At 41.1% G+C, this 24769-nt stretch overlaps 1 protein-coding gene across 1 annotated transcript; it reads right to left on the bottom strand.

Moving 5' to 3' along the window:
• Window positions 1-2289: 2289 nt before the first annotated feature.
• Window positions 2290-18827, bottom strand: LOC139544980 (up-regulator of cell proliferation-like). Its single transcript, XM_071352243.1, has 4 exons — window positions 18622-18827; window positions 16725-16808; window positions 16587-16622; window positions 2290-9964 (listed from the first exon to the last, which is right to left on the bottom strand). Exons 2-4 carry the CDS (start codon window positions 16750-16752, stop codon window positions 5280-5282), a joined length of 4749 nt encoding a protein of 1582 aa, XP_071208344.1. The 5' UTR covers window positions 16753-16808; window positions 18622-18827; the 3' UTR covers window positions 2290-5279.
• Window positions 18828-24769: the final 5942 nt, after the last annotated feature.

Here is a 24769-nt window from a genome sequence, read left to right as displayed (position 1 = left end):
AGGCCATACATTTATAGGTGTCATGGAAATGGGAATTATGAAGACTATACCTACAGTCATCGTAATGTAGGCTACATGTTGTCATGACGTTGCCCTCTTTGGGTACAGCGAGCACCATCCTACTCTCCCCCTCTATACTCCTTACGCTCTGTCAGAGAGGTCGTGAATTCCTAGAGGAGAATCTTCCTCATGGCCAGACAGTATAGAGAGAGAGTGAGTTTCATAGAGAGAACAAAGGAATTTCTTCCACCTCACGAACTTGAGGTCCGAACAATATTCATGTTCTGGAGAATGTATAAAAGATCGGTGAAGTAACGAGCTACGAACTGGTCCGTTTGGTACAATTTTGTGAAACTCATGAGAGACAGTACAGCCTCATTACCATAATCCTGTTTATTCAACAGTCTCAGTTATGAGGCTTACATTTAATTGTTGTATGAGTGAGTAAAGATGAAACTATTTGTGAAATTATGTAATGTGATTTTAGACTGTTTAATGAAGGAAACTCCAATTCCCTTTGGAGTTTAACTAAATCAGAGGACTGCCCCCTGAGCACAGGCAGGACCCGGCGTCATGGGACAGCCCTTTTCTATGTTCCGAAGAAAAAAAAACACCTGGGTTTTCCCACTTCAGACCAGCTTACCTCGATAACGAGAGGGCTAAGGTTTGAGACCAGATCAGCTTACCTCGATAACTATGAGAGGGCTAAGGTTTGAGACCAGACCAGCTTACCTCGATAACTACGAGAGGGCTAAGGTTTGAGTCCAGACCAGTACCTCATAACAGAGGGCTAAGGGTTGAGTAGAGACCATGCACTTCTCTTGCTGAATTCTTAACCATACCACGTGATTAAACTCTTAGACTATCGATACCGACAGAATAAGAACAAATCTTTAATACTAATTACTAGTCTGCAGCTAATTATGTACCCGTGAATGCGAGGACCGACAACTGCCGAAACATCTATTCTATAACGACATTAACGAATGTTACTCTGAACTATTCATTCTAACCACGGCAGAGAGCGAGAGAGAGCGGACAAACTCTCCAACAGAAACAAACTTTTCAACAGAGATCCCGACGACACACTGAGCGTAAATATATATTGATTGCAATTATTCCTGAATGAGTGAGCATTCATGAGGAAGTACAGTTCCCGCTCAGCCCAGTCAAAACTGTTCGCTGCTCTGGCACCCCAATGGTGGAACAAACTCCCTCACGACGCCAGGTCAGCGGAGTCAATCGGAGACACCTGAAACCCCACCTCTTTAAGGAATACCTAGGATAGGATAAAGTAATCATTCTAACCCCCCCCCCCCTTAAAAGAGTTAGATGCACTATTGTAAAGTGGTTGTTCCACTGGATATCATAAGGTGAATGCACCAATTTGTAAGTCGCTCTGGATAAGAGCGTCTGCTAAATGACTTAAATGAAATGAAATGAATGTGCAAAGGATTGGCATTTCAATTGTTATAACTATCAACTTTGTGGTGTCTTATCTCAGTCGACCCCCACTTCCCTTTTGTTCACCAAGCCGCGGTGCCGGTTTAGCCCACTAGGGCACATTCCCCTATCATTTCCTTGTCACCATATCTACTGTTTGTGTATGCATTTCTGTGATTACTTAGTTAGTAAATAAAGGATTTAAGACAATTGATGTATGGATGACTCATAGTGAAGACTGGGTTCGTGCAGATAACCAACCGTTTACGACGTTTGGAATGAGACTAACGTGAGGTAAATAATAATTCATTAATTCTTAGACTAATTGATCAGATATTAAAATATCTGAAAGTTATATTAGGAAAACTATAACTTTGTAGTCTGAATATTTTCCTTGGTGCCCCGACTTCCTAGTTAAATACAGTTACATGATTAATCAGTTATATCGCGTAATAATAATTACAGAGAGTTATTTCATAAATAAGTCTTCAGTTTTAATGATGCCAAAGACACGACAATGTCTAGGTGACTAGTTACCGCAATCCAGTTGGTGTAACTACTAACTATTGACTATGGTGAAGACTGGTGTCTTGTTTCAAAATGGTTGCTAAACAGATTATCTCTCAATGTAAAAAGTGTAGAGGATTAATGTGTGTGTAAGACTTTCTGTTCAGCTACATTGTATTGATGAACATTATTGACATGCAGTGGCTTGAGTTACCAGAATAGAGCAGTAGAGGGAGTCCTCTACTGAAGTGATCTACAAAAATCAAATCCATTGACATAAATGAGAGAGTGAGAGAGAGAGAGAGATTTATATAAATAATATACTGATAACGTCAAAGTAAATGAATAGGTTGTTTATTACATTCTGCATATTTTCTCAAGACTACAGTGACTAACATAATTTCCTCTATGTTAATTATTGTACAACCTCACCAATATTGTACCACTAATGAAAAATGAAAATTCTTTTTTCTTTTTTTTTTACAGACATTAATCTTTTTATCATCCTTCTCAATTAAAAATATAATAAATCATCATTAATTAATAATTAATATATTTTGCTTTTAACACATTGTTTAAAAACCTTCCCCTTGTCACAATTTAATCATGTCTTGAATACAATATTTCTACACGCACAGTTCCATTAAAAGACATAAGACGACATGTTCAGGGTGTTCAGGGTGAACATGTTCAGGGTGTTCAGGGTGAACACGATCAGGGTGTTCAGGGTGAACATGATTAGGGTGATCAGGGTGAACACGATTAGGGTGTTCAGGGTGAACATGATTAGGGTGATCAGGGTGAACACGATCAGGGTGTTCAGGATGAACATGTTCAGGGTGTTCAGGGTGAACATGATCAGGGTGTTCAGGGTGAACATGATTAGGGTGTTCAGGGTGAACACGATCAGGGTGAACACGATCAGGGTGAACTTGGTAGTGCCACTTTATCAATTCCATCTTCAGTCATGTCATCTCTCCCCGTTTGTGAACATTGTAGAGATTCTAGGTGTCATCATCATCTAATAATAATTATACATAGTATTTATATAGCGCGTTTCTGAAACCCAAAGTCGCTTTACAATAAAGAAAAACAAAAGCAACAGCAAAACAAACCCAAACATCAAACAATTAATGGGAGAGAGTGGGAGAGAGGCCATAACAGCAAGAGACTAAATGAACAAGAAATTAATATGAAAAAATCTGTCTCATCTTGCCCCCAAAAAGTATATCTCTAACCTATTCAAAGTAAGTTTAAACATGATTCTAATTATTTTTAACATGCTATTATCTGGGACAGTGAGACAGATTAGACTATTACGGAGAGTAATCATTTTTAATCTGGAGGGTTATTTTACAGTAATGTTGCCTAGAACAGTGATGTTACCTAGGACAGTTAGACAGATATGCGTGTTACAAAGCTAACAAGGGATTATTTTACAGTAATTGAGTTTCCTATCATTGAGGATAAGTTCATGGGACAGTCATTCTAGCGGGAGGCCAACCTGTCTAAACATCTGAGATACCGTATGTAGCTGGAACACGGATTATACATCTCCTGAGCGTTCAGGGAATAAATCTTACAACGTGATTTTAATTTACACAGCAGGCAGCCTAGTGGTTAGAGCATTGAACTAGTAACCATAAAGGTTGCAAGATCGAATCCCTGAGCTGACAAGGTAAAAATCTGTCGTTTTGAACGAGGCAATTAACACACTGTTGCTAGGAAGTCATTGAAAATAAGAATATGTTCTTAACCGACTTACCTAGTTAAATAAACTTCTTATGGCTGGGGGCAGTATTGAGTAGCTTGGATAAATAAGGTGCCCAGAGTAAACTGCCTGCTACTCAGTCGGAGAAGCTAAGATATGCATAGTATTTGTATATTTGAATAGAAAACACTCTAAAGTTTCTAAAACTGTTTGAATGATGTCTCTGAGTATAACAGAACTCATATGGCAGGCAAAAACCTGAGAAAAAATCCAACCAGGAAGTGGGAAATCTGAGGTTTGTAATTTTTCAACTCATCGCCTATCGAATATACAGTGGGATATTGGTCATATTGCACTTCCTAAGGCTTCCACTAGATGTCAACAGTCTTTAGAGCCTTGTTTGATGCTTCTACTGTGAAGGCGGGGGGAATGAGGGCTCTTTGAGTCAGGGGTCTGGCAGAGTGCCATGAGTTGACCATGCGCGTTCACGTGAGAGTTAGCTTGCGTTCCATTGCATTTCTGAAGACAAAGGAATTCTCCGGTTGAAACATTATTGAAGATTTATGATAAAAACATCCTGAAGATTGATTCTATACATCATTTGACATGTTTCTACGGACTGTAACGGAACTTTTGGACTTTGTCTGCTCGCGCCTCATGAATTTGGATTACTGGGTTAAACGCGCGAACAAAAAGGAGGTATTTGGACATAAATGATGTACTTTATCGAACAAATCAAACATTTATTGTGGAACTGGGATTCCTGGGAGTGCATTCTGATGAAGATCATCAAAGGTAAGTGAATATTTATAACGCTATTTCTGTCTTCTGTTGACTCTAATATGGCGGATATCTGTATGGCTGGTTTTGTTGTCTGAGCGCTGTACTCAGATTATTGCATGGTTGGCTTTTTCCGTAAAGTTTTTTTGAAATCTGACACAGCGGTTGCATTAAGGAGAAGTATATCTCTAATTCTGTGCATAACACTTGTATCTTATATTAAAGTTTATGATGACTATTTCTGTAAATTGATGTGGCTCTCTGCAAAATCACTGGATGTTTTGGAAGCAAAACATTACTGAACGTAACACGCCAATGTAAACTTTTAGGAGATTTTTGGATATAAATGTGCACTTTATCGAACAAAACATACATATATTGTGTAACATGAAGTCCTATGAGTGTCATCTGATGAAGATCATCAAAGGTTAGTGATTCATTTTATCTCTATTTCTGCTTTTTGTGACTCCTCTCTTTGGCTGGAAAAATGGCTGTGTTTTTCTGAGACTAGGTGCTGACCTAACATAATCGTTTGGTGTGCTTTTGTCGTGAAGCCTTTTTGAAATCGGACACCGTGGTGGGATTAACAACAAGTTTATCTTTAAAATAGTGTAAAATACTTCTATGTTTGAGGAATTTTAATTATGAGATTTCTGTTGTTTTGAATTTGGCGCCCTGCACTTTCACTGGCTGTTGTCAAGTCGAGCCCGTTAACGAGATCTCAGCCGTAAGAAGTTTTAAATAAAGGAAACATAAAAAATAAAAAAATCTGAACATTGATTTTCATAAATGAAGTCGTCGCCCATATTAGCACTCAGGTGGCAAATTCTGGTACTACCTACACTTTTATACTAAAAGCTATCTTCAAGCCTTCCAACGCTTGCGCTTTTGTGATGGTCTTCCATGCCTCTGGAATCACAGCTGGCTTGGCATCGTACTCCCCAGCCAGCCTGTCGTTGTATGTCGCCAGGACATATTTCCAGTAGTCAGAAGCCTCATCAGTTGAGTCTGGTTGGATGTTCCATTTTGGGTAATAGGTACGATAGTCTTTGTAAGGATGAGGCTCCAAGTCAGTGTCTCCATTTATGAAGGATTTTTCACCATTTACATCAGTTGTGCAAAGTGTTTCAACAAGTTCTTGAGTCTGAAAACTTCTGTAGCTGCCCAGTGCTTGTGGTCGATGTGCATTTGCATAATGCTGTCTGTGGTCTTTACCTCCAGCATCACACGGCATTTTGCAGAAGGGGCACTGCTCCGTACAACCCGACACACGCATGAAGAGCTCGTCCTGAGGTTTGATGGGAAGGGTGTAAAGGGATTCAATGATGTCAATGGATTTCGAGAATTCATCTTGCATTTGCTGCTTCAAGTCACTCAGTGACTCGTGGAGACTCGTGGTGAAAGGATCGCAGGTAGTACTTATCTGAAAGAGGACCCCTTCAACAGCGTCTATGGATATGCAGATGTCTTTGACAAGATGTTTGCACAGGTTTTTCATAAACTCTGTGACACTTTTAGTGTCATTGGGCAGAGGTTGGCTAGCTTTTTCAATGGCCTCCGTTATCTTTTGAATGATCTCCTTCAGCCTATTGGTTTTCAACATGACAAACGACTTCTCAGCTGAAAAGCATTCTTTAATGTGCTGGCATATAAAATCTTTAACATAGATTTCGTACGTCTGAAAGTATTTGACAAAGGCCTGGAAGTCATCTTTTTCCAGCAGATCCTTGAGGATAGAGTACTGGAAGGATGACCGTGAGCTGTACTCTGCTGCATGGCTGTTTTTCACCATTTCATCTACAATGTCAGTCCCAAGGAACCTATTGATGTATTGTAAGATCGCTGGTCGGAGACCGTGCTGAACAAAATCCTGTGCTTTGCGTTGGCAATGGTCTCTCTCTCTGTATGAGTCTATGAAATCAGACAAGTACTGATTCCTGGACTCCTCCAGACGCTTTTTTGGATCATTGTGAAGAAGGAAATTCCTGTGCATTTGAAGGAATTCCCTTGAGGCAATACCACATATGTGCAGTTTCAGGTCAACCTCAAATTTTACATTTGTTTTAAGGTCCTTGTAGTTTTCTCTCAGAGATTCGTTTATCTTCTCAAGAACTTCTTTTGTAAGAGTGTCATGGTAATCTGTTTGGGATTTTGCAGAATCTAGGATTAACCTTGTACAGGTATCAATAACGCTCTCTGAAAATCTCTGCACATTTTGTTTAACTTTTTTTATTGCAAACATCCGTTTGAGTTTTGTCATGGTACAAATGTGTCTGGACTTAGCCTTGAAAGGCTCCTTGCCGTAAGCTGTGAGATTCTTTGCATTTTGCAACTCCTCATTCACATTGCGATTTGAGAAATCTCCTCTCAACTGCTTGAAAACAAAAGAAGGAATGTCCTGCTCTTCCAACCCTGAAATCTTCACTACTTCTCGGCTCCACATCTTCCCAAACTCATCTTCCAGCTGCTCGTCTGAGAGTGGGGTTTTGCTGTCACTGGAGTTTTGAAGGAGCTGCAATACCTTCTGTTCAATCCTGACTTTCTGTTTTCTATGAATATCATCGGCCTCGATTGTGCTGATCTTAAGCTTTACGGCCATGTGAAGTTTATATTTCTCTTTGTTTAAGATATCTCTGTGAACATCCCGGATATGATGAAAGAAATCTATTTTGTTCTTTTCTATCAGGGATACATTTCTGTCTTTCCTTTTGTAGTATGCGTCTAGTTTCTCTGTTATCTCATTCTCTAGAGTTGCCACCATTTTCAATGCCTCAGATTTTAAAGATTCCTCCAATTTCTGCAATTTCTGCAAGTCTTGGATTTCTGCCTGGTTTTCAAAGCTGTTTACCTCAAGGTTTGAGATTTGTAGGTTTGCCTTCGTCTGCCATGTGTAGATTTTATTTCGGCTTTCCCACTCCCATTGAGTCATTTCTTTCCAGAGGTTGTCATATGCTTGAGCAACAAGAGTATTTCTGAAGCTGAAAATGAAGTTCTCATATTTCACAGCTTTCCACAAACTCTTCATCCATTCAATGAATTCTGGGATCTGTGAAGGTTCCTCATATCTGCATGTTTTAAGAACTTCTAGAAGGTTCTTCTTGAGGTCCAAAACAGCTTCACTGTAACCTGTATTGACAGGTGCCATTGGTGGTGTGCCGTGCCACAGCCCAGGAATATACCAGTTGTTTTTGTCTGCGTCATAATCCAATACATCAGTGAATCTATTCACAGAGGGCCGCTTCTCCATCTCAGCTGCAATCTGTGTCATGTCATTGAGTCGGTCCAGAATATGTTTTCTGTCCGTCACATTCTTGTTGTGTGCAGACACTCCTGCCACATTTTGGTGCACAAAATGACAAACTGGCATTTTCCCAACTTCTTTCATCCTTAAGAAGGCATGAACAGCTATCTGCAGAACGTCATTCATCTCTGTTGAGTTCTCCATGGCAACGTTGATGATTGTGATATCACTAAGACCGATCACTAGAGTTGCCAACTCATTGTCGTGTTCACAGCTTTCATCCAGCTGTGCTAGAGATGGTGACTTGAGACCCTCTGTGTCGATTAGAAGGATGAAGTCACAACGCAGGTCTTTCCTCATGTCCTCTCCAACCCTGAGGAAAAGCATGAATGCTCCCCTTGTGCATCTGCCACTGCTGACGGGGAATTGCACACCAAACATGGTGTTGAGCAGTGTTGATTTCCCTGTACTCTGTACCCCCAATACAGTTAGTACAAGCAGCTTACTTTTCTCTCCTACCTTTCTGTGAAGCTCCATCAGGACATCAGTCACCCACTTCTCTGGGATGTTGGAGGCATCTCCATCTAAAAGCTCAAATGGATAGCCATCCAACAGCAGCTCAGCTGCCAGGGCAGGTAGAGGGCAATGTTCTGATGATGCTTGGGGATTTCCAAGCCTGGATGCCTCATAGATTTGTCCCATTTCTCTCATGAAATGTTCGATTCCCAGAGACGAGTCCAAAATACATTGATCTAGCTCTTCCAAACATTTATTATCTTGCTTCACCAAAGACTGTTCTTTGAATCTGTGGCGCAGAGATGACAAGTCTTTCCGTGACCGCATATCCAGCTTGAGCTGTAACCATTTCAGAAATAGGGCCTTTTCCTCTTTATCGGTTGTCGCCAGGAATCCTAGAAAGCTTGCCATAGCTGTGGTAGTCTTGTACTTGTTCTGCTCTCTTCTAATCTTCAGTTTATCCTCCTGGAGTTTGGCTCTGTACTCTTCCAGTCTGTTTTCCCCTGAGTCTTTCAACCTGCACTCCTCTTTCTCTATCTTAGCTAATTGTTTCCAGTGTTCGCCTTGCAATGGCAGCTGGTTCCTCTTGTAATCCACTATGCTCTGGTCTCCAATGCCTTTCAGAATCTCCTCAGCTGCTGATTTTGAGGCCTCAGTCTTACATTCATCAACAAATGGCCCCAGCTCGATAGCTTCATTTGACATACTTTCTATGCTTATTTTTGAAGTAGATTCCTTCAAAATATCTTTCATGGCTTTGGTGATCTGACGTGAGAATCTTGCACGGTTGACATTTGGTCTCTGCATCAGTAATTTGTTTGACTTTAGTTTGAATGCATCCATTATCTCTTTTACTGATGTCCTGCCATTACGGCTCACCTCTTCTTTGGAATTGACCACAAAGAACAGCTTGGATCCCATGTCCCCAAGAGAGAGCAACAACTTCCGTTCATCTTCATCAACGCTGTCTAGGAAGATGAAGATGGCTGTTGAAACTTGGGTTAGAAATCTAAATTGTGCTTGTGAAGCACAAATATCTCCTCTTAAATTAGCAACGGTTAGTGGTTCCGGAAAGTTATCCCCATTTCTGTTTCCACATGGAAGATACCAGCAAACCTCTACCAAGCCACCTGAGATCGTCCTTGGAGCTGCCCCTCCATCCATGTCTTTGTGAGCGAAGATGTTGTGATTCTGTTGATCATTGCTGAGGACATGATTCAAAAGCCGCGATTTTGACATACTACAGGCTTGAAGCCTCACAAAGGAGATTAAAGGCATTTGCAAAAGCACAATATTACCTTCCTCAAACCCTTTTGACTCTGATAGAGCATGTGGACGCCACTCTTTAAGGATAGCCCTCAAGGCCCACAACATGAGGGTGCTCTGACTGCCAGTGCCCGGGGGTAGCAGGAGTGGCACAGCAAACTGGCACATGGACATCTTGAGTGCCATTTCCTGCTGCAGGAAACTGTCAGCACAGAGAAAGAGTGCAGTGATGAGATCTAGAAGATTTACCTCATTATCCTCTGTATTCTGATCACTATCAAGCTCAATGCTACTTTCATCCTCAGGTAAACATGTGCAACTCCTACATTTTGCATTGACAATCAATAGCTTCTTCAGAAAGTACCGTGGTACTGCTTTGAGTGAGTCAACAGCGTCATCAGATATACTGTCCTTGTTGATCTCAAGCAAAGATCGAAGAGTCAGTTTATTAGGATATTGTTTTTCCAGACCAAGTTTGTGGAGTAACGTCTTCAGAGGACCTAAAATAAGAACAGGGAAACTCAGTGAAGTTGTCATTGATGTATATAAACACTAGATGACTGACAGAGGGCACTGTTTTGAAGCCCTGCGCCACCATATTTGTACTCCTCCCCCATTGTTTAAAACATTTTGGAAGATATAGAAGATACAGAAGATATAGATGTTAATATCTACATTTGTTTTTGCCAAGTACTGTATATTCAGTAGTGATTTACTTTAACTACATATCCGTGATGCATTTACGACACATCTATAAGCGTCTCATGAACGTGTTATAACAGGTCCCAACCGCATTATTACAGGTTAATGAAATACATCCATAGCATATCTATAGCGCATTCATGTCATGCTATGCAAGCGCTGATTTAGGTATCTTAATCGAGGCATCATTACAATGACAGCGGTGTCGTCATTATGGCTGTTTTTTCAGAAGCAGAAGGTAAGTCACGGGCCTATACCAGCAGGTGGGGGAAATGGGGCTGGTACAGGATATATATCAGCACAATTTCAATATTTGGTTTGGCCTTTTGGCATATTCACTAACACTGGTATGGCCATAATAAGCCATAATGATGACACTACGCTGTCATTGATGACACTACGCTGTCAATGATGACACTACGATGTCATTGATGACACTACTCTGTCATTGATGACACTACGCTGTCATTGATGACACTACGATGTCATTGATGACACTATGCTGTCATTGATGACACTACGATGTCATTGATGACACTACGATGTCATTGATGACACTACGATGTCATTGATGACACTACGATGTCATTGATGACACTACGCTGTCAATGATGACACTACGATGTCATTGATGACACTACGATGTCATTGATGACACTACTCTGTCATTGATGACACTACGCTGTCATTGATGACACTACGCTGTCATTGATGACACTACGCTGTCATTGATGACACTACGATGTCATTGATGACACTACGATGTCAATGATGACACTACGATGTCATTGATGACACTACGATGTCATTGATGACACTACGATGTCAATGATGACACTACGCTGTCATTGATGACACTACGATGTCATTGATGACACTACGATGTCATTGATGACACTACGATGTCATTGATGACACTACGATGTCAATGATGACACTACGATGTCATTGATGACACTACGCTGTCATTGATGACACTACTCTGTCATTGATGACACTACGCTGTCATTGATGACACTACTCTGTCATTGATGACACTACGATGTCATTGATGACACTACGCTGTCATTGATGACACTACGCTGTCAATGATGACACTACGATGTCATTGATGACACTACTCTGTCATTGATGACACTACGCTGTCATTGATGACACTACGATGTCATTGATGACACTACGATGTCAATGATGAATCTACGATGTCAATGATGACACTACGATGTCATTGATGACACTACGATGTCAATGATGACACTACGCTGTCATTGATGACACTACGATGTCATTGATGACACTACGATGTCATTGATGACACTACGATGTCATTGATGACACTACGATGTCAATGATGACACTATGATGTCATTGATGACACTACGCTGTCATTGATGACACTACTCTGTCATTGATGACACTACTCTGTCATTGATGACACTACGCTGTCATTGACGACACTGCGATGTCATTGACGACACTGCGATGTCATTGACGACACTACGATGTCATTGATGACACTACGATGTCATTGATGACACTACGCTGTCATTGATGACACTACGCTGTCATTGATGACACTACGATGTCATTGATGACACTACGATGTCATTGATGACACTACGCTGTCATTTATGACACTACGCTGTCATTGATGACACTACGATGTCATTGATGACACTACGCTGTCATTGATGACACTACGCTGTCATTGATGACACTACTCTGTCAATGATGACACTACGCTGTCATTGATGACACTACGATGTCATTGATGACACTACGATGTCATTGATGACACTACGATGTCATTGATGACACTACGATGTCATTGATGACACTACGCTGTCAATGATGACACTACGCTGTCATTGATGACACTACGCTGTCATTGATGACACTACTCTGTCATTGATGACACTACGCTGTCATTGATGACACTACTCTGTCATTGATGACACTACGATGTCATTGATGACACTACGCTGTCATTGATGACACTACGCTGTCAATGATGACACTACGATGTCATTGATGACACTACTCTGTCATTGATGACACTACGCTGTCATTGATGACACTACGATGTCATTGATGACACTACGATGTCAATGATGAATCTACGATGTCAATGATGACACTACGATGTCATTGATGACACTACGATGTCAATGATGACACTACGCTGTCATTGATGACACTACGATGTCATTGATGACACTACGATGTCATTGATGACACTACGATGTCATTGATGACACTACGATGTCAATGATGACACTATGATGTCATTGATGACACTACGCTGTCATTGATGACACTACTCTGTCATTGCTGACACTACTCTGTCATTGACGACACTACGCTGTCATTGACGACACTGCGATGTCATTGACGACACTGCGATGTCATTGACGACACTGCGATGTCATTGACGACACTACGATGTCATTGATGACACTACGATGTCATTGATGACACTACGCTGTCATTGATGACACTACGATGTCATTGATGACACTACGATGTCATTGATGACACTACGATGTCATTGATGACACTACGATGTCATTTATGACACTACGCTGTCATTGATGACACTACGATGTCATTGATGACACTACGATGTCATTGATGACACTACGATGTCAATGATGACACTACGATGTCATTGATGACACTACGATGTCATTGATGACACTACGATGTCAATGATGACACTACGCTGTCATTGATGACACTACGATGTCATTGATGACACTACGATGTCATTGATGACACTACGATGTCATTGATGACACTACGATGTCAATGATGACACTACGATGTCATTGATGACACTACGCTGTCATTGATGACACTACTCTGTCATTGATGACACTACGCTGTCATTGATGACACTACTCTGTCATTGATGACACTACGATGTCATTGATGACACTACGCTGTCATTGATGACACTACGCTGTCAATGATGACACTACGATGTCATTGATGACACTACTCTGTCATTGATGACACTACGCTGTCATTGATGACACTACGATGTCATTGATGACACTACGATGTCAATGATGAATCTACGATGTCAATGATGACACTACGATGTCATTGATGACACTACGATGTCAATGATGACACTACGCTGTCATTGATGACACTACGATGTCATTGATGACACTACGATGTCATTGATGACACTACGATGTCATTGATGACACTACGATGTCAATGATGACACTATGATGTCATTGATGACACTACGCTGTCATTGATGACACTACTCTGTCATTGATGACACTACTCTGTCATTGATGACACTACGCTGTCATTGACGACACTGCGATGTCATTGACGACACTGCGATGTCATTGACGACACTACGATGTCATTGATGACACTACGATGTCATTGATGACACTACGCTGTCATTGATGACACTACGATGTCATTGATGACACTACGATGTCATTGATGACACTACGATGTCATTGATGACACTACGCTGTCATTTATGACACTACGCTGTCATTGATGACACTACGATGTCATTGATGACACTACGCTGTCATTGATGACACTACGCTGTCATTGATGACACTACTCTGTCAATGATGACACTACGCTGTCATTGATGACACTACGATGTCATTGATGACACTACGATGTCATTGATGACACTACGATTTCATTGATGACACTACGCTGTCAATGATGACACTACGCTGTCATTGATGACACTACGCTGTCATTGATGACACTACTCTGTCATTGATGACACTACGCTGTCATTGATGACACTACTCTGTCATTGATGACACTACGATGTCATTGATGACACTACGCTGTCATTGATGACACTACGCTGTCAATGATGACACTACGATGTCATTGATGACACTACTCTGTCATTGATGACACTACGCTGTCATTGATGACACTACGATGTCAATGATGACACTACGATGTCAATGATGAATCTACGATGTCAATGATGACACTACGATGTCATTGATGACACTACGATGTCAATGATGACACTACGCTGTCATTGATGACACTACGATGTCATTGATGACACTACGATGTCATTGATGACACTACGATGTCATTGATGACACTACGATGTCAATGATGACACTATGATGTCATTGATGACACTACGCTGTCATTGATGACACTACGATGTCATTGATGACACTACGCTGTCAATGATGACACTACGATGTCATTGATGACACTACGATGTCATTGATGACACTACGATGTCATTGATGACACTACGATGTCATTGATGACACTACGCTGTCATTGATGACACTACGCTGTCATTGATGACACTACGATGTCATTGATGACACTACGCTGTCAATGATGACACTACGCTGTCATTGATGACACTACGATGTCATTGATGACACTACGATGTCATTGATGACACTACGATGTCATTTATGACACTACGATGTCATTGATGACACTACGATGTCATTGATGACACTACGCTGTCATTGATGACACTACGTTGTCATTGATGACACTACGCTGTCAATGATGACACTACGCTGTCATTGATGACACTACGCTGTCATTGATGACACTACGATGTCATTGATGACACTACGCTGTCATTGATGACACTACGATGTCAATGATGACAATACGCTGTCATTGATGACACTACGATGTCAATGATGACACTACGATGTCATTGATGACACTACGATGTCAATGATGACACTACGCTGTCATTGATGACACTACGATGTCATTGATGACACTACGCTGTCAATGATGACACTACGCTGTCATTGATGACACTACGATGTCATTGATGACACTACGATGTCATTGATGACACTACGATGTCATTGATGACACTACGATGTCATTGATGACACTACGCTGTCATTGATGACACTACGCTGTCATTGATGACACTACGATGTCATTGATGACACTACGCTGTCAATGATGACACTACGCTGTCATTGATGACACTACGATGTCATTGATGACACTACGATGTCATTGATGACACTACGATGTCATTTATGACACTACGATGTCATTGATGACACTACGATGTCATTGATGACACTACGCTGTCATTGATGACACTACGTTGTCATTGATGACACTACGCTGTCAATGATGACACTACGCTGTCATTGATGACACTACGCTGTCATTGATGACACTACGATGTCATTGATGACACTACGATGTCATTGATGACACTACGATGTCATTGATGACACTACGATGTCATTGATGACACTACGCTGTCATTGCAATAATGCATTTACAGTGTTAAGATACCTAAATCAGCGCTTGCATAGCATGACATGAATGCGCTATAGATATGCTATGGATATATTTCATTAACCTGTAATAATGCGGTTGGGACCTGTTATAACACGTTCATGAGACGCTTATAGATGCCCTACCAAGCAAAAAGGCAGTAACTACTCATTGCGTGGAACTGAAGAAAAAAAAGTATTTTATTTACCTTGGTTACACAGTAACTTTATGCAGTTACTGCTACATGACCCCCGTTTTCTCCAAAACACAATGCAGTAGAGGCAGCATACTTGTCCACTTAATTTAAGCATGTATTTAATGTAGCAAAAATGACATTGCTCATTTGGTCGAAAATGAGTTAGTTACTGCCTTTTTTTGCCTGGTAGGGCAGTATAGATGTGTAAATGTTCTCCGTGCTTCTACACCTGCATTGCTTGCTGTTTGGGGTTTTAGGCTGGGTTTCTGTACAGCACTTCGAGATATTAGCTGATGTACGAAGGGCTATATAAAATAAACTTGATTGATTGATTGATTGATAATAAATGTGTTAAGGATATGTAGTCAATGTAAATAGCAGCCTGCTTCATGCATTACAGCACAAAAACACAGCTTCATAACACCTCTCTTTCATTACATATTGGCCACCATTAATTTCATATTTGACTGATATAAAATAAGAGTGTAACTGACAAGTACGTATGTGTGGATTAGGTTGATTTCCCATCCATTGTAGGCTCTGCTTGTGTGGCAGCAGTAGGGTGCATTTGCCTAGCTAGCTAGAATCGTTTGAATGTTTTTTAATTTATACTTTTTAAAATTGAACCTTTATTTAACTAGGTAAGTCAGTTAAAACCCTGGCCAAAACCCTAACGACGCTGAGCCAATTGTGCACCGCCCTATGGGACTCCCAATCCCAGACGGTTGTGATACAGCCTGGAATCGACACCGCTAACACTGGTATGCAGTGCCTTAGACCACTGCGCCACTCGGGAGCATATGTTTATACATCATTGCACCATACAGCATTGCATTAGCCTGACAAAAGACTTGAGAAACTGCTGTACATTTGTTAGGGATGAAGATTACATGAATCAAGTGACGGCTGACAGTCACATTTACCTGGGTTGAGTTTGGAAGCCTCTGGGCAGTGATTCACTGTCAACAAACAATAATAATGTAATGAGCATTACAATGAAACATCTATGGAACCTGCATTATTGTTCTTATTCACTTCAAGCAGTTGTAGGATGAACTTACTTTTTATTCCCTCTGGATGGGAAGCCATGGTCAATGGGCATCCATCTCCTTCTCTCTTCTCTCTATGGTGTCACTGACTTCCCTCTAAGGAAGCAAAAACAAAAATGTTCTCCCTATGATGTAGGCATGCTTCAAGCCACAGAAACTAGAATTGAAAGGGGCAAAATGTACAAGCACCCAAATAGGATAGTCAAAGATTTTGACAACATGAAAATACATTTCTCAGACAATGTATGTCCCCTCTAACTATTCAGAAGGACACTTCTGAATAATAAGCACTTTACCCTGTGAGGATCTGACATTGTGGGGCAGAGTTACTAGGGGGACAAGTGTAAATGCAGTCAATGTTAACATTTTTTAGGTAATGATAGATTTCGGCCATATTCACTAAATATATGAGTATACTTAAATACATGTACTTGTAAAATGGCAAAGTCAAATCAATTTATTGAAGATTTGTTGTTCATTATGACATACAAATACACAGAATAAACATGTATGATTAAATGTGTATCACCCCATCAATGTTTGATTTAGCACGGATTGTCACGGCCGTCGTAAGAAGTAGACCAAGGTGCAGCGTGGTGAGCGTACATATTCCTTTTTTATTAGGATGACGCCGACAAAAACAATAAACAATACAAAACAACCGTGAAGCTTAAGGGCTATGTGACACAAACAAAGTTAAATTTCTCACACCTTGAAAAGAGGGAAACGGGCTACCTAAATATGGTTCCCAATCGGAGACATCGATAGACAGCTGTCCCTGATTGAGAACCATACCCGGCCAAAACATAGAAATACAAAATCATAGAAAACAAAAACATAGAATGCCCACCCCAAATCACACCCTGACCAAACCAAATAGAGACATAAAAAGGCTCTCTAAGGTCAGGGCGTGACACGGATGACAGACAGACAGCCTGTTACGAGCAATATTTCTTCAAGCACCATATGATATCATAGACATTCAAAACAATTTGCAATCAAAAAGTGCTTGAAGAAAGTGCAATATTACAACAACAAAGAAGTTACTGAAAACAATTAACACCGTTTTTTCCCCCCTCAGACGTCATTGTACGCAAGATAGATGAGCACAATACTATCTACTGATAATTTAAAAAATCATACTGCATGACATTCCTGAGCTCAACAACAAAAACAATAGAGACCGTGGTGGGGCAGCCATGGTGCTGTTTCCCACTACCGCGGATCTCAGCTTTAAAAGTTGTTTATAAATGTGTGAAAAACTAGCTTACTAACATTTACAAATGTGGGAGTAATAACTAATAAATTATGAATAAACTATTTACTAACCTATTATAAATTATTTTTTACAAGGTGTTATTATATATAAAGTGGTGGCAATTTGCATATATTTAAAAAAACGTATTTGTTTTTCTGAGAAGTATTCAAAATATGTTCAAAAAAAAAAACTTCTGTATTTGAATATCAAAGGGAAAAAAATGCCTTTAGTTTATCCTTCACATGAAACTACCTCAACTATGTAAAAAAAATAAAAATAGAATAAACTGCAAAATACCACTATTTTCCGCCCAGGTCCGATGTGCAATAATATGACATCAAAGCATACACTGGTAAATGACTGACAACACAGCTCTTAGCTCCCTCTGTAGATGCCTACTGGAGAACTTTTATTTGTATTGCTTTTAAATCTCTTTAATGATTTTTAAAAAAAAAATCTTATTAACACTGTTCTAGCTAGCTATTTGTGTAGGTAGCTATCAAGTAAACACATTGATTCAGCAGAAAGATTAACAATTGACCCACAGATGTTCACAAAGGTAAAATCTCTATCCTCTATCCTGATAGGGGATAATGTTCAACGTCAAACAGAGTAACACCGAGAAACCTATTAAAATGTTGTATAACTTACACTGAGACTCAGCGATATGACGTCGCTATGAGCAGCATCGCAGATATTCAGATGAGTGTAATGCAGGACCACGGATGTATCTGCGCGGGACTGCGCACAGGGTGGTACACGCTGCTACCACGTGGTAGCTGTAGGACCAAAACAGTGGAGAAGTTTAACCTTGGGCTTCAACGCTCTTAACTGTTACAGAAATCGGCCCGATGTTGCTGTTTACATCTTGCATTGCCAACTCTACCTTTAAATATTATTTTTTTCTTTAACACATCCTGCCCACATTTTGTTTATTGCAAACCATGTGACTTCTTATCCTTAGGCCAGGTTTATACCCCCAAAAATGTCTTAAAACCACATCCTGCCCATACACTCTTAGAAAAAACGGTGCTATCTAGAACCTTAACGGGTTCTTGGGCTGTCCCCATTGAAGAACCCTTTTTGGTTGCAGGTAGAACCCTTTTGGGTATCATGTAGAACCCTTTCTATAGAGGGTTCTACATGGTACCAAAAAGGGCTCTCCTATGGGGGCAGCTGAAGAACCCTTTTGAAACATTTTTGTTAAGTGTAGGCCTGTTATGCATACACTGACTATACCAAACATTAGGAACACCTTCCTCATATTAAGTTTCACCCCCCTTTTACCCTCAGAACAACCTCAATTCATCAGGGCATGGAGTCTACAAGCTGCCGAAAGCATTCCACAGGGATGCTGGCCCATGTTGACTCCAATGCTTCCCACAGTTGTGTTTAAGTTGGCTGGATGTTCTTTGGATGGTGGACCATTCTTGATACACGCGGGAAACTGTTGAGCGTGAAAAACACAGCAGCGTTGCAGTTCTTGACTCAAACCGGTGTGCCTGGCACCTACTACCATAGCCGCCCAAAGGCGGTGTGCCCATTCACCCTCTGAATTTGTTCTTAACGGACTTGCTTAGTTAAATAAAGGTTCAATAAAAAATTGATTGGACATGATTTGGAAAGGCAAACTCCTGTCTATATAAGGTCAAATAGTTGACAGTAAATGTCAGAGAAAAAAACCAAGCTTTGAGGTCGAAGAATTGTCTGTAGAACTCTGAGACAGGATTGTGTCGAGGCACATAACTGGGGAAGGACACCAAAAACTGTCTGCAGCATTGAAGGTCCCCAAGGAAACAGTGACCTCTATCACTCTTAAATGGAAGAAGTTTGGAACCACCAAGACTCTTCCTAGAGCTGCCCGCCCGGCCAAACTTAGCAATCGGGGGAGAAGGGCCTCTGGCAGGGAGGTGACTAAGAACCCGGTGGTCACTCTGACAGAGCTCCAGAGTTCCTCTGTGGAGATGGGAGAATCTTCCAGAAGGACAACCATCTCTGCAGCACTCCACCAATCAGGCCTTTATCGTAGAGTGGCCAGACGGAAGCCACTCCTCAGTAAAAGGCAAATGACAGCCCGTTTGGAGTTTGCCAAAAGACAGCTAAAGACTCTCAGACCAAGAGCAACAAGATTCTCTGATCTGATGAAACCAAGATTGATCTGAATGCCATGTTTCACGTCTGGAGGAAACGTGGCACCATTCCTACGGTGAAGCATGGTGGTGGCAGCATGATACTGTGGGGATGTTTTTCAGCAGCAGGGACTGGGAGACTAGTCAGGATCGAGGGAAAGATGAATGGAGCAAAGTACAGAGAGATCCTTGATGAAAGCTTGCTCCAGAGTGCTCAGGACCTCAGACTGGGGCGAAGGTTCACCTTCCAACAGGACAACGACCCTAAGCACACAGCCAAGACAACGCAGGAGTGGCTTCGGGACAAGTGTTTGAATGTCCTTGAGCCCGATCTTGAACCTGATCGAACATCTCTGGAGAGACCTGAAAATAGCTGTGCAGCGACGCTCCCCATCCAACCTGACAGAGCTTGAGAGAATCTGCAGAGAAGAATGGGAGAAACTCCCCAAATACAGGTGTGCCAAGCTTGTAGCGTCATACACAAGAAGACTCAGTGCTGTAAATGCTGCCAAAGGTGCTTCAACAAAGTACTGAGTAATAGGTCTGAATACTTATGTAAATGTGATATTTCAGATTTTCATTTTGAATAACTTTTTTTTTTAAATAAAGTTTTTGCTTTGTCATTATGGGTTTTTGTGTGTGGATTGATGAGGGGGGGGAATAATTTCATCCATTTTAGAATAAGGCTGTAAAGTAACAAAATGTGGAAAAAGTCAAGTGGTCTGAAAACTTTCCGAATGCACTACGTCTCTCTATTATGAGTGGGAATACTTGGGAACAGATTTCCTAAATAAAAATCACTTGCAAATTATTTCCTGGTGTATTTTTTGCTCAGAAAACATGGTGGCCAAATAAAACCACCCGTGGGCCAAATTCAGCCCAGGGGCCGCCGGTTGGGGAACCCTGGTGTAGGCTCTAGAGCAGGGATTGGCAACTTTGATGGGGTTGGGGGCCACAAAAAAACGGAACTCATCATGAGGGGCCGAGGTGGCGATACCCACATCCATACCGGCGCGCAAAACATTTTAGCGTCCCTCCTCGTGACAGCTGTCAGGCCCTGACCGTAGAGATATTTTTATTCTCTATGTTTGGTTGGTCAGGGTGTGACTCGGGTGGGAAACTCTATGTTCTTTATTTCTATGTTTTGGCCGGGTATGGTTCTCAATCAGGGACAGCTGTCTATCGTTGTCTCTGATTGGGAATCATACTTAGGCAGCCTGTTTTGCCACCTTAGTTTTGTGGGATGTTGTTTTTGTACAGCTCTTGTAGCCTACAGAACGGTACGTTCGTTTTGGTTTCACTTTGTTATTTTGTTGCTGGTTCTCATTTAAATAAATATGATGACCACAAATTACGCTGCGCCTTGGTCTCCTTCAAACAACGCAGGTTACAACAGCGAAGAGGGGATTTAAAAAATAAATAGTTAATTTCCTCCAATTCTGCACATTTTGCCATGGGGCGTAGAGAAAATGTTCCAGTTTTTAAGCAAGATTGCTGCAATTCTACACATTTTGGCATCGGGCAGAGAGAAGATATAGAAATTGTATAACTAATTTCATGCAATTCTACACATTTTGCCATAGGGTGGAGGCAAATGTTTGCAGTTTTTAATATGGTAACTGATGATCAATGGGCCTCCCCCTCAGTGGGTAATTCAACCAGCTTCATGAGGAATGCTTTTCCAACAGTCTTGAAGGAGTTCCACATATGCTTAGCACTTGTTGGCTGCTTTTCCTTCACTCTGCGGTCCAACTCATCCCAAGCCATCTCAATTGGGTTGAGGTCGGATGATTATGGAGGCCAGGTCATCTGATGCTGCACTCCATCACTCTCCTTCCTCGTCAAATAGCCCTTACACAGCCTGGAGGTGTGTTTTGGGTCATTGTCCTGTTGAAAAACAGATGATAGTCCCACTAAACACAAACCAGATAGGATGGCGTATCCCTGCAGAATGCTGTGGTAGCCATGCTGGTTAAGTGTGCCTTGAATTCTAAATAAATCACTGACAGTGTCACCAGCAAATCACCATCACACCTCCTCCTCCTTGCTTCACGGTGGGAACCACACATGCTGAGATCATCTGTTCACCTTCTCTGCATCTCACAAAGACACAGAGGTTGGAACCAAAAATCTCAAAATTGGACTCATCAGACCAAAGGACAGATTTCCACTGGTCTAATGTCCATTGCTCGTGTTTCTTGGCCCAAGCAAGTTTCTTCTTCTTATTGGTGTCCTTTAGTAGTGGTTTCTTTGCAGCAATTGGACCATGAAGGCCAAATTCACACAGTCTCCTCTGAACAGTTGATGTTGAGATGTGAATGTTACTTGAACTCTGTGAAGCATTTATTTGGGCTGCAATTTCTAAGGCTGGTAACTCTAATGAACTTATCCTCTGCAGCAGAGGTAACTCTGGGTCTTCTTTTCCTGTGGCGGTCCTCATGAGAGCCAGTTTCATCATAGCGATTCATTGTTGTTGTGACCTTCATGTCTTAAAGTAATGATGGACTGTCGTTTCTCATTGCTTATTTGAGCTGTCCTTGCCATAATATGGACTTGATAATTTACCAAATAGGGTTATCTTCTGTATACCACCCCTACCTTGTAACAACACAACTGATTGGCTCAAATGCATTAAGACGGTAAGAAATTCCACAAATTAACTTTTAACAAGGCACACCTATTAATTTAAATGCATTCCTGGTGACTACCTCATGAAGCTGGTTGAGAGAATGCCAACAGTGTGCAAAGCTGTCATCAAGGAAAAGGGTGGCTACTTTGAAGAATCTCAAATATAAAATATATTTTGATTTGTTTGACACTTTTTTGGTTACAACATGATTCCATAAGTGTTCTTAGTTTTGATGTCTTCACTATTATTCTACAATGTAGATAATAGTCAAAATAAACAAACTTTTGACTGGTAATGTGTATAAATATATATATATGTGTGTGTATTTATTTTGTATTATTGGTCCGTAGGCCTACAAAAGGGGGGCCGCAGCCAATGAGCCAACAGTTGTCCATCTCTGCTCTAGAGCTTACTCTACTTACCTCTTTAAAGTAGGATACATATGCAAATAAAAGATGACTGGTCATTGGTCAGAATAATCAGATCAGATTGTGGTGTCATGATCTGGGACAAAAACTCCATCCCACCTGAACAGGCTGAAATTCCATGATTTTTTTCAATCAGTTCATACACAAAAAAATTCACAATTTCAGAGTGTTAATATAAAATATAATTTAATATCAGGTAGCCTAGTGGTTAGAGCGTTGGACTACTAACCAGAAGGTTGCAAATCCCTGAGCTGACAAGGCAAACATCTGTTGTTCTGCCCCTGAACAAGGCAGTTAACCCACTGTTCCTATGCCGTCATTGAAAATAAGAATTTGTTCTTAACTGACTTGCCTAGTTAAATAAAGTTTAAATTAAAAAATTAAAAAATTATCACGAACCCACGTCTTTAAGATATTTCCTAATTTCTCTCCCTCATGAAGGAGGGAGTATAATGAAAGTTGACAGATCTAACAAGTAATGATACACCTTTCAAATAGTTCTAGGGTTTTCACTGACATACATTTTGGTTTATGAATTATTAAGTGATTAAATCTCGTTATTCTGTTTCCAAATTGGTAACAGAATTACCAAAAACTCGATAACAGAATTACTGCAAATGAATTGGCTACAATGGGAAATCATAGTAGTCACAAATCACAGTTGGGTCACCTGCTACTGTCCTCCCTTCCACTGGCATACTGTTATGTTCAGATCATAGTGTCTCCTGCTACTGTCCTCCCTTCCACTGGCATACTGTAATGTTCAGATCATAACTGTTTTTCTGGTGGTCAAAATGAGAGTTTGAAAACAGTCTGGAGAACCTCTCCCCCCCTCTCTCTCTCTCTCTCTCTCTCTCTCTCTCTCTCTCTCTCTCTCTCTCTCTCTCGCCCTCTCTCTCTCTCTCTCTCTCTCTCTCTCTCTCTCTCTCTCTCTCTCTCTCTCTATATATATATATATATATCTCTCTCTATCTATCTATCTCTCTCTCTCTCTCTCTCTCTCTCTCTCTCTCTCTCTGCCTCTCTCTCTCTCTCTCTCTCTGCCTCTCTCTCTCTGCCTCTCTCTCTCCAGTTAATGTCACCTCTCCTGGCTCTTACTGCCACCTACCCATGACCCCCCTCTCTTTCCATTTACTGTAACTAGCATCTGCACCCCGTGAGCACCGACGTTGAAAAGTAGTTGAAATTTGGTCAGTCCACCCTGGCCTTGATTGCGATGTCCACAGACATCATTTTTTGGGCCGGTCCGGACCGGCATTGATTTCAATGTCCACAGATGTAGATTTTTTGGTCAGGTCCAGATCAATCATAGACGTCTATGATTCACGAGTTTGGACAGCACAGTACAGTGAAGCACAGTAGAGTTTGGACAGCACAGTACAGTGAAGCACAGTAGAGTTTGGACAGCACAGTACAGTGAAGCACAGTAGAGTTTGGACAGCACAGTACAGTGAAGCACAGTAGAGTTTGGACAGCACAGTACAGTGAAGCACAATAGAGTTTGGCCAGCACAGTGCAGTGAAGCACGTCCGTGGGGCGTCCGTGGGGCGACGCACAATTGGCATAGCGTCGTCCGGGTTAGGGAGGGTTTGGCCGGTAGGGATATCCTTGTC

This window comes from Salvelinus alpinus, chromosome 19 (assembly GCF_045679555.1).
Source record: "Salvelinus alpinus chromosome 19, SLU_Salpinus.1, whole genome shotgun sequence".
Classification (NCBI taxonomy): domain Eukaryota; kingdom Metazoa; phylum Chordata; class Actinopteri; order Salmoniformes; family Salmonidae; genus Salvelinus; species Salvelinus alpinus.
Note: the sequence above shows the minus strand (reverse complement) of the source record. Positions and strands in the feature narration are given on the sequence as shown.